At 42.0% G+C, this 11,186-nt stretch overlaps 1 protein-coding gene across 4 annotated transcripts; it reads right to left on the bottom strand.

The window, feature by feature from the left end:
- Nucleotides 1-254: 254 nt before the first annotated feature.
- LOC119116431 (intraflagellar transport protein 43 homolog A) lies at nucleotides 255-11,021 on the bottom strand. Of its 4 annotated transcripts, XM_037241783.1 has the most exons (11): nucleotides 10,782-11,021; nucleotides 10,223-10,241; nucleotides 10,143-10,192; nucleotides 10,026-10,037; nucleotides 7,294-7,364; nucleotides 5,609-5,644; nucleotides 4,987-5,033; nucleotides 2,012-2,084; nucleotides 1,345-1,420; nucleotides 706-768; nucleotides 255-507 (listed from the first exon to the last, which is right to left on the bottom strand). In XM_037241783.1, the coding sequence occupies exons 1-11, from the start codon at nucleotides 10,824-10,826 to the stop codon at nucleotides 379-381; spliced, it is 621 nt and encodes a 206-aa protein (XP_037097678.1). In that variant the 5' UTR covers nucleotides 10,827-11,021; the 3' UTR covers nucleotides 255-378. The 4 variants fall into 4 exon arrangements, with proteins under 4 accessions (XP_037097678.1, XP_037097676.1, XP_037097679.1 ...); XM_037241781.1 differs by having other exon boundaries at nucleotides 10,143-10,241; nucleotides 10,782-11,016; XM_037241784.1 differs by lacking the exon at nucleotides 10,026-10,037 and having other exon boundaries at nucleotides 10,782-11,016.
- Nucleotides 11,022-11,186: the final 165 nt, after the last annotated feature.

Genomic DNA, 11,186 nt, shown 5'->3' with positions numbered 1-11,186 from the left:
TAGTAAAGAAGGGGTTGCTACTATCGAAGAGCTGCAAGATAAAGTCAATGGCGCAGTCAATAACAATAAGGTTGTAGGCCTTAACGAGGAATGTTAATTTGAACACAATCAACTGGATTTCAGCTTAGCTGATTATCAACCTTGGACTTGTATGAGGGTGATGATAATGACGTCTGTACAGAAGACAGGCCCTCAAACGAACTCTTAGTGGAACTCCAAAAACTGTGCTTAAGTCAGCGACAAAAAAGCCAGCAGTGGTCACTCTGTTGTGAATTTATGTAGAAAATGCTAGATAAACTGTACAATATGCACAATTTAGGAAATACAGCATAGATTTAGTATCAAAATGGAATTAATGAAATCAACATGATTCACTTGTCAGTTCCCGGCGTCCGGACTTTGTGCATGTTTTGAAGCCTGCTCGTCACTCTCCCCTTGATCCCATTCCATGAGCAGCTCTGAAGACACCTCTGTAAACAGATGATCCCAGTCCCAGAGCACATCTTCCTGCAGAGCCGCCAAAGAAGAATTGGGGGCAGACGGAGGTGTGCCGAGAAAGAGAGAATGAGGAGAATGAGGGGGAGATGAGGCTGTTAATGTACACATCATAAATCTTGATTAGCTGGGAGGGGAGGCAGGGTGGACAAGAGCTGGACGCTTCTTTAGTAGGAGCTCAAAGACGATATTTGCTAAAAATCCACTCACCTCCTTCACCTCCTGCTCCGGTGATAAAATCTTTGTGAGGAGCTTCAAGTCGATCTCTCCATCCTGAAGAAACAGTCCAGTAAAAGGTGCATGGCAAACATCTACTGTATATGTATAGGTCTAAATATATGTACTATATGTAATGTAGGTATAAGTATATGTCGAAGTAGAAGTATATGACCTATATGTACTATATGTACAAGTATATGTACGTACATGTATAAATATATATAATACATAAGTATTTGTATATATAAGCATACGTATAAGTATTAGTATAAGTATAAATATAAGTACATGTATAAGTATCTATCTGTGTAAAAGTATATGTACTATATGAACTAGATGTATACGTATCAGTATAAATAGTATATGTATAAGTATATGTACTATATAGTATATCTATATAGTATATCTATATAGTATATCTATCTATCTATCTATCTATCTATCTATCTATCTATCTATCTATCTATCTATCTATCTATCTATCTATCTATCTATCTATCTATATAAGTACTATAAGTATGTATATAAGAATACGTATATGAATGTATTTGTATTAGTATACATATATGTACATGTATATGTGTGTACTTATGTATAGATGAATGTATATATGCATAGTTGTTGACTTACGAGAGTCTGGAATGCAGAGTAATATTTCAGATCATTGTCCAGGTCTCTGTAGGTCATTACTCGGTTGACTTGAACGCTAATTACAGGACATAAAAAGAGAAAATTTGGCTGAGAATTCTATTCAATCAACTTTACGCAAAACAAGAGTAAGAAGAACAGGAGAGAAATGTTGAGGTGTGATGACTTCAAGCAAAGAACAAGAGAAAGCAGGAGATGGTTGCCAAGTGGCAAACGGCTGAAAGTGAAACCCAGCTGCTTATCTGCGGGTCGGAATTAAGTGAGGGGGCTCTGAAAGTGGCCGGGGCCTCGCAGCGCATGCCAGTCCTACTTATTGCACATTACACGCTACATTGCCCCTGCAATGAGTTCAATGTGGATATTATCTCGCACAGAGAGCGAGCCCCGGCCTAATAACCTCCACCGCTGTCATAGCCTCGCTACATATTCGACACGTCGGCGTGCATCTCGCCGCCCTGTAAATCAAAGGACTCGTTTGGTAAGGACCCGGGTACCACAGTTGCATAAATCACACCCGATGCTTATCCCTCCATGGCCGCCAGATCAAGTGACACGCTACGTGCGGAGGGCAGGTGATCATCTCATTGTTCGGAATAAGGTGTTTGACATGTGACCTGTATGCGGACGACGGGGCGCGAACCCGGCCTACCTCGGTGGAGCTGCAACTTGCATGTTGAGATCTTCTTCCTGCACTTCATCCAAGTCTGGAATGACTGGAATATCTAGAGACAACAAACAAGAATATTCAAATGAATACAAATAAATGTATTTGTGTGTGCCAGCGTGGCACTTTGTCCCCCTCCCTCTCTGCCGCTCAGACGAGCGTGCCTGTCACAATAGCCATGCGGCCATGAATATTCAGCAGTTGAGGCGGCAGCTCTTCCCGCTGTGAGAGGGGCTCTGGCCAGGGGCTCCCCAGTAAGCGCCCCCCGCTACCTTAGCATTTGGGCCCTGTCAGCGCTGCCCACCCCTAGGACCCGCGGTGGCCAGTGGGCCGACCTCTGTGTCCACTCTGCCACTCCGACTGGGGCGGGCTCCAGCCACGTGCAAGAGTGTTTGCTGGCGAGCCCATCTGTGTGGGGTCGGATGTCACCGCGAGGCCTGGCAGGGGCTGCGGCGCGGAGAGCCGCCAGCCCGCTGCTCAAACAGTGGGAACCCGCTTTAATTGGCAAAACGCAACAGGAGTGAGGATGGCTCCACTCCCAAGAAGGACAAGGCAAACTTTCACAGGCATTGCGCTTCGACGTTTGTTGGAGCAGGAAAAAAAATATGAGAGGAGATAATGAGACATACGGAAAGACAAGCAGGGAAATGAGCTGCTGTTGAAATGCCTCAGCTTGTATTACCAAAAGGTTAATTTGTTCATTGTTGTCAGAACATACAGTGGAATATCGATTTAACAGACTAACTGCGCCCATTCAAGCCTTTACGTCAAAGTACTTTCTTTCATGACCTAAATTCACCCATACATGTAAAATGATAATTGCATGCTTCCTTTTTTTCCAACCAGTGTACAACCAAATTAAAAAACTATGCATGTTTGAGAGACGTGTACAAGACTAGCGCCTGGGTAAAAAAAACAAAAAAACAATTCAGTTAAATTTAAGCTTACAACAATGCAAATATAATGTCCGCGCTTTCCATTAACTCTGCAGCAGTGTCTTGTCAGAGACAGAGACAAGCGTGAGAGTAACAGTCACATGGTGACAGAGAAATGTTGACTTGGACTGCGCAAAGAGGGCTGTCGGTAATCTCCGGCCGCGGTACGGCAGCCTGAGGGCAAAGTCAATCGATGAGCTAAACGGCAGAAGGAGATGGAAATGCGCATCCTCTGACGTGAGGAAGTATCTTGCCGTGTACGTCACGGCAGATTTAGAACAACTCTGGAAAGTAAACTGGAGTAAGATGGATCACGGGGCCTCCGCTTCAGTTTAGTACTCGAGGATGTGGTGATGAAGAAAAAAAAGTCAACCGTTTCCATTGTGGTTTAAATCTTATTTCATCCGTGAATAATTCTAGGGACTCGTTTCCCTGTCAACTTATTTTTTTTGTAATTTTGAGAATACTTCCCCCTTTTTTTAATGAAACCCAATTAAAAATGCCAAGCTCGTTTATCCGCTGACAAGATTCATCTGTGTTTCTGATATCCAAATAAATGCAGGCGCGGGTATTTCATATTCATGAGGCCCCAGTGACACTTTGTCCTCTCATTTACAAAGCACAGCGTTCAGCAGAATCCGTCCCCCCTGGACCCCCAATCAAATTTAATGGTCTTAGTGCAATGACATCAAAAAGCCTCGCCATCCGGCACCTTACAAATAACATCCCGGCTTGTCTTTTTGTCCACACCCACTCCGACACCACTTGAGCCTGTTGTCTATGCAAAGTGTGATCTACGTTGGAAACAGACATTTGGAAATGAGCTGCACGTTCGGTCTCGAGTGGAGGTCAAGCAGGACGAGAGCCCGGGCAAGCTCCATCATGAGGAGCGCTTTCATCTCCGGCGCCCGCCACGCCCACCACCTCGCCTGGACCTCGACAGGCATCACATCAGGGCCCGAGCAGATCCTTTTTACATGATCACCTTCTTGGCTGAAGCATGTAAATATCAAGAGGGGATCATTCACGGCGGTCAGCGACTTTGAACAGCGCCACATCACTCGGGCCTCTTATAACGGACATGTCCAGTCAAAACGATCATCTGAGCGTAAAATTCATTTTGAAAAAGGTTATGGGATGATAATATTCAACATCAGTGAAACATGATGATTGTGTTTGTGATTGTAGCGCGACTATTTGAAGTGAGCGTCCGGGAGCTTGTGGGGGGTGGCGGAAGGGGCGATGGGAGCTATGACCTGGGCTCCCCTCTTTCTCCCAGCTAGTAGCCAGTGGACACAAGGGATAAGCGTCATGGACATAATCAAGATGGTAGGGGCTATCTCACCACCCCTCGGCACTGTAATTTCCAATGCCCCTGCCTCTGGCTTTCTTCTTCTTTCTGCCGGGCTAAGGGCATGAGAAGTGAAACGCTGAACCTTTCTCTGGAACCGGTGGTCTGAATGCTGCTTTGCTACTTAACTCATATTCCACAAACGCAACATTAACCAGAATGTCATGTTTAGACAAGTGGGGGCACATAAGTATTATTGTGTAAAAAAAAAAATTAAGTTTGACTTTTCTTTTGCCATTTCACAGCTCAGCCCAGACATTGTTTTGTTGTGCACAGAATTGGACCCTCAGGTGAGTGTGTCAAAGCAAAAGTGTTCCTCCGAGATCTGTTCATGCGCGTGTGTGTGCAGTGATTAACTGTGTCGCTCTTGGGATTGTGTGTGCACCCACTGAATTACCCTCAAGACAATTTGGTGGCAAATAGGGATCTAATTTTTCTTAATGAACATGTTCATGTTTATCAAAAAGGTGAGTGTTGATTTAGAAGGCGTCAGTGGTCAGAGTCAGCGCTCTACATTCAACATAGCATCCAAGGAGAAATGTCGCCCGCTACAATCTTGACGGCCTGCTTATCTGCACTATTGCTCAGAATAAATGTGCCGGGGAGGCACCAGAGGGTTCCTATCTGCCCGTGAGGAGAGACACAAGAGTGGGGGACTGTAAAGGGGCACTTACCTCCATCATCATCTAATCCTTGGGGAGTTTGTGGTCTCAGCCGGCGGCTGTGAAAAGAGAGAGCGTGAGACTATTATTGAATTCTTTGTAAATGCAGCCTAAATAGTGTGCAAAAAAAAAATGGTTTGAATATTATTTTACTACTAAGACAGAAGCAGTGAGTCATACTTTATTTTAGACTGCTAACTGGGCCAATCTACCTTAAAGCCCTTTTAATAGAAAGCACCAGCTGCCACCATGTCTCCAAAATAGATGCCTGCATGCATCCTCTACCTGCTCGCCACATGACCGTGTCTATTCTAGTCACAGCTTCACTGTTATTCCAAGAATAACAGCAGAGCTTGGCTCCTCACGGCAATAAAAGTGATGACAACTCAGTCATGCTGTGTTTTTTTTTTCCCCAATCATGTTAAGTGATTGTTCTAGGAAGGTAAGGATCACGTGCAACCAAGGACAATCTCAATGAGCGCCAATTTTCAGTTTACTTAGGGGGGGAGAAACATTTACATTTCGAGACATACATATATTTATCCACACGCAAAACTATAACTGTCATTGAATTCAATCGGCAGCTACAAAAGTACTTTGAAGGATGGATGATAATGTGGCTGAGTCAGCTTACTCTTCCAGGTCGTCTGCAGCGGCTCTTCTGGAAGATCTGTGCACATGCGGAAAGCACAATAAATTGTAAGGCACTGTTCATTTAACTAGTGCAATTTTCTCGTGTAAAATACCAGTCTTCATGTGTATCTTATGATAGTAATCCGGCTCTCAGCGTGGGCCGTCTTATTGCACACAGTGCAAAAACTAAAAAGTGTTTTAATAACAACTATTATTTTCAACACAAGTCGTCGGTTTTAAGCCACATTTTTATGGGGTTTAGTATATCTTCATTAATAAGGATAAGGAAGTCTTCGGAGGGCATGTAAATCCTATTTCACTTTCTAAAATGTTTGTTTGTTTCCTTGGTTACATAGTGCCCCCTATTGGTTGCGAAAATGATCTTCGTCCGGCACAGTCTTTCCACTGATGTCATTTGGAGAATTCCAGGTTGCCAACAATTTCAATATATGTAAAAGTTTGTGATTAATTGTTAAATTATATCATGTTGGTCTTATGTTGTATACAAGTCTAACTGATGCACTGTAACCTAAATAGAACACACTAAGTGACTTTTAAATAATCTATTATAAGCATCCAGCAGCCTTTCGGAATTTATTATTTGCTACTATTTACCAGCTCTTGTAATTAATCAGTGTGTCTTCTGACATTGCAAAGCCAACAGTGAGGAAGCAGGTGTCCAACCAAGCAGGGCAGTGAGGAGCAGAGAGCCTCGTGTACCTGCCTGCCCTTGGACTGTGTCCTGTCTGGGCGGGGGCGGTTCAGCTTCCACACTTAAGACACATTACTAGCTCCTTGATTAAGACTCATGTAAGGCAAAGCGATAGATAGACATGGTAAAACTGTCTGGGAAAAAGTTGTTAGGGATAAAATATATTGTGACAACCCGGTTTCAAAGGTTCATCAATAAACTGACAGATCATTTAGTGTCAATTAGAAGTGATAGATCGACAAATCCCGGGATTTCTGCGCTGGGATTAGTGGGAGGAGGGCGGCGGTGATTGAGCATGAGGGGTGACATTGTAGGGAAAAGTCCTTGCCGGCTCCAGGGGGGGCCATTACTTACTTTGTTTCACGGAGGATCAATGCACGTGCAAAACCCTTTTACACCTCCTGTGTTTCAATGGCTTTGAAGCTAGGAATCAAGTTGGGGTTTAAAAAAAAAAAAAAAATCTGAGAAGCGACACGCTTCTGGTAAAAGGTCGAAGGGGTCACGGACTTTGCTGGTCGGCTTGCTTTTACTGACGGCGCAGTGAGCGACGTAAATGTCGGATCACCTCAAATTTGCTGTTATCGCTTCTCAAGACAACTACAACTCACATGGTAGGAACCCCACCAACATGACACATTAACATAGAGCTTCTGTCCTAAATATTTAATGACTGTGCTCCCCATGTACAGCAGCTCACATGGGGTGATAAAGTGGCGAGAACCTCGGTGATGGAGGAACCGGCTGGCTAACAGTGCCCTCCTGTGGCTGATGTATTGACCATGTCAATTAGCACCTTGCTAGCAGATGAAGACAAATGGACGAAGGCCCGCTCACATAGGCTCACGCTAACCTTGTTGATTCACAGCTCCAGGCCCAAATATGCACTGATAAATAAACTTGTTCCACAGAATCAGAGTCCATTAATAACATGCACAGCTCGCTGCCTTCAGAGAAGCCAATGGAGAAAGACGTACTTGCCAAGACCGGATCCGGAGACTTCTTCTGCCCAGCCGCCTTGCCTCCTGGGTGGTTTGGGAGGGGGTCCCTAGAGGATGAAAATTAAACTTTAAAAACCCCTATTTTAGTTCATTCATAAATATCTCATGTATTCATAGAAGACTTTTAAATAAGCTTAAAAAGATTCAATAAAAATGGATTCATACAGGTCATAGGTTGCATTAAAGGCAGAAAAAAATATGAAATGCTTTATTTACTCTCATAATTGCAAAATAAATGGAATTGGCTGGCGACAACATTTTCTGAATGACCTGCATGTCCAGACTAAGACCAGCAAAGTTTTCCCAGCAATACCAGTAGAGGGAGAGCTTGTCTGCAACACAGAATCCAGATGTCCACAAGTGAAACAGAACAGACCTCAAAGCTTAATTGAAATGTTGTTCTGAGGATGCGATAAGCACGACTGCACTCGAATAGTTAAGCTGCATTCATTTAGTTTCCAATAGCCTCATGTCTAAGACGGCAACATATGGAGCACAGAGTGTGGGAACAGCCAAGCACCCTATGTAAGTCTGACCTTAAAATAGATTAACAGGGAAAAAAATGACCTTCTCCCTATCGTTCTTTGATTCTGAAAATAGTAATGCAAGTATGCATCTTGATCCTGAGAGTGGGACCCTGAGAACTGCCCTTGAATGAATGCATTCCTCCCAGCTCACGAGCGGGGGCACGAGACAAATGAATGTGGAAAATAAAAAAAAGAAGGCCACAACATTTCTCATTACCAAATTGAGTCTGCAGAGGACAAAGCGCTCATGAGGAATTTGTTTCATTTATGATGAAATAGGATTTTTTTTTTTCATGGTTGGCCCTCTTTACCCGAGCTATTTTTAAATCTGGACGTCATTGTTGGGCGCAGGATGAGGGAGGGAGCCACACCAACGGATATGATCACTTATAGGGAGACTTGGGACTCAACAAGCTCATGTAGTTCTAGACAGATACTGACTGCTTTTTTTTATTTATCTAAATCCAGTGCGATTATAAGACAAACAATTTAAGAAATATTGAAAAATGTATGTCTGCTTTACAAAATGATCTCATCCTGATTTGTGTGGGTTTTTTTTTAATTCTCTTGTAGTAAGAGCAAAAGACAATGACATTATTCAAAACTTGTTTAGGCTTTATTATATTTTGTTGTTGTTTTCAAATTACTAAAATGGAAAAAAAAACAATAACTCCTGTGTAGTCATTTTCTTAGAGGATGCTTATCAGAAGACACACATTACTTTAAATTAAAAAAAAAATAATAAATACATAAATAAATACACAAATAGCATAATACACATTTTCTAATGAATTCTTCGAGTGCCCATTAAGGTAAACTATCACCAGATTTGCAGATGAACACCAAGTTTTGTTTGACTTGTAGGTCATATTTTTCCAGAAAACATTCTCTGGACTCCAAATTATTTGCCTTTTGAAGTGTTCTGCATTCCCAACCATTACGTACCTTGAATGGACTGGCTTTCACTCAAAACAAAAATATGTGAATGCCGTCAGCCACATGTTCCTGTGCCTCCAATTGCTCATGACCAAATATGTTAGGGCTGTTTTAGAAATTAGCTAAGCCCTCGTGGTTTCTAAATTAGGATTCGGTGATGGTCTCCAGGGCAAGGAACTTGTCGTGTCCAAACCGTATGAGCCCAAAAGGCAGTGGCGTCTTTGTTTAAAAGGATGCCAGGAATGTGACCAATCAGTTGGGTATTTCAGGCGGAAGAGGCCAGGCTTGATAAACGATGACTGTAAATAAACCCACGGCAGGCTGGAAAAATGTATTGCGTTTACTGAGCGGGTCAGAGGGGGCGCGAGAATATCGGTCCCCACGTTGAGGAAGTTGGCCTAATTTGGGAAGATTAGCCTAAAGCGACAGCATTGCTGGGATGTTTCTGCTTGGGGAGTGCTGGCTGCTTGACAATTTACCAATGCAAGGGAAGTGACTGAGTCCAAAAATGCCAGCGATGAAGTGATAGGAATTGCTCTCTTCTAACTGTCGGTGCTGCTGCGACTTGTCTTGCATTTTTTTCGTCCTATATTTAGACGCATACTTTTCTATCATTAAATAAAATACTAATGTTCTGAGTTGAGACATCCCTGGTAAAATTGTTATAAATTCTGAATAGTCTACTAGCTGATCATTAATGTGTTGCTTGTAAAATCAATGTTATTTTTATTCACACAAAATTCTACAGTCCGCTAAAATTTAAGTTTGAGACTAAAGATGGTAAGTGGAAAAAATATGTGATTTTTTTGTTGTGAAGTCTGCAGATAATCTGTATTTTTTTTTTTTTGCTTTTTCCCCCAATATAGTGTAAGACTTGAAAATAATTCTGGTTATATGTCTTGAGTCTCGCATGAGAAGATAAACACAAAGATAAACACAAAAAGGGCGATTATTAGCAAAGGGTTTTGGAGCATTTGCTTAAAACATGGCAAATGAAACATTTTAAGCATACAAAAAGGAAACAAATCACTCCATCAAATCTTTATACCATTTACGTCAAGATGGTGTTCAAGTTGCATTCTGCAATTTTACAAAAGCAAATGAATTTAATAAACGAAGATATATCAACCGAAGCAGGTGAAGGTGGATTAAGATGAACCTTGACTGACACAGTGGTGTAAAGATGATTGTGGAGTCTTTGCTACAGAAACAGTACAAAACCACAACATTGTTCAGGCAACCTACCTCATCATCATCCTGGATTATTGCATATAATTGAGAGATAATAGATTTTGTGGTTACTGCAATAATTACTTCCTGTATAAAATGCAAATAATCTTTATGTATAATGAGATCACATACTTCTCCGGCAGAAGCAGACAAGGAAGACTTCCTGGAGTTGCGGGCATCTCCAAGTAATTGGTCCGCTGCGAGGCGAGCTCTTCGGCCAGATTTTACAGTCTGTAAGTGACAGAAGAGAACTCAAATTAGTATTGGAAAAAGATGAGGCTAAAAAAAAATCCATCAAATAAGACAACCAATTAATGGCTGTGATAATAGAGCTTCTTTTTGTTTTTTGCATGTGTAAATCTGGAATTAGAAGTAATTACTGTATTTGTAAATCCCATTTATGCAGATTCTTCATTTTCTATACAGTTTCACAGTTAAAACTTTGAAATCTTCCAACAGCAAGCAAAACAACTTGCAAGTCTCCTGATGCAGATTTCAGTGTTAGCATAGTTATCTTAGCTTTCGTGTCTTTGGCATAAACGCACTCTTCCGGTTGCTGTTTATCATACTAGACAAACAATGTTGCCTCTTGATTATCAAGGGCTGCACCAAATGATGATCGATCTTACTAACATGCAATTGATGACATGCATTTTACCTCAAGCTCTGTCTAACGTGGCTAATAGCATTAGCTAAGTCGTAACAGTACTTCGATGTCCCAGACGAAAGAAGCCCTCTAAGTTACTTTCCCAACGCCACAGTAACACTCACGTTTTTAACTGGCCCACTTTCACCCAGTTGCACGCCATCGTCCATATCGATCTTGTTTTGGTTTAGTTTAAGCTTCCATCGTCTGCGCTTGGATATCAACAAGCGTCACAGCCGGGCAACAGTCGCCATGGTAACGCACGGAGGGGCTAGATATTTGTTGAATGAAATAAAGTGAAAACAGAAAGTGAAAACATTGTTTAGTGTTTCTGACCCACTGTTAGCCTTGTTAGTTATTACGACATCAGTTACAAAAACAAAAACCAAGAATAAGAATAAATAACGGTGTCAATATCCACTCTTTTACACTAGATGTCGCTGTTGTAAATCTTTTGCGTATGCACAAGCTTTTACCAGCATTAATCTGAGTGTCATACCAAAACCACTTGACAAATGTGCTTTATTTTT

Source organism: Syngnathus acus, chromosome 22 (genome assembly GCF_901709675.1).
Source record: "Syngnathus acus chromosome 22, fSynAcu1.2, whole genome shotgun sequence".
NCBI lineage: Eukaryota > Metazoa > Chordata > Actinopteri > Syngnathiformes > Syngnathidae > Syngnathus > Syngnathus acus.
Note: the sequence above shows the minus strand (reverse complement) of the source record. Positions and strands in the feature narration are given on the sequence as shown.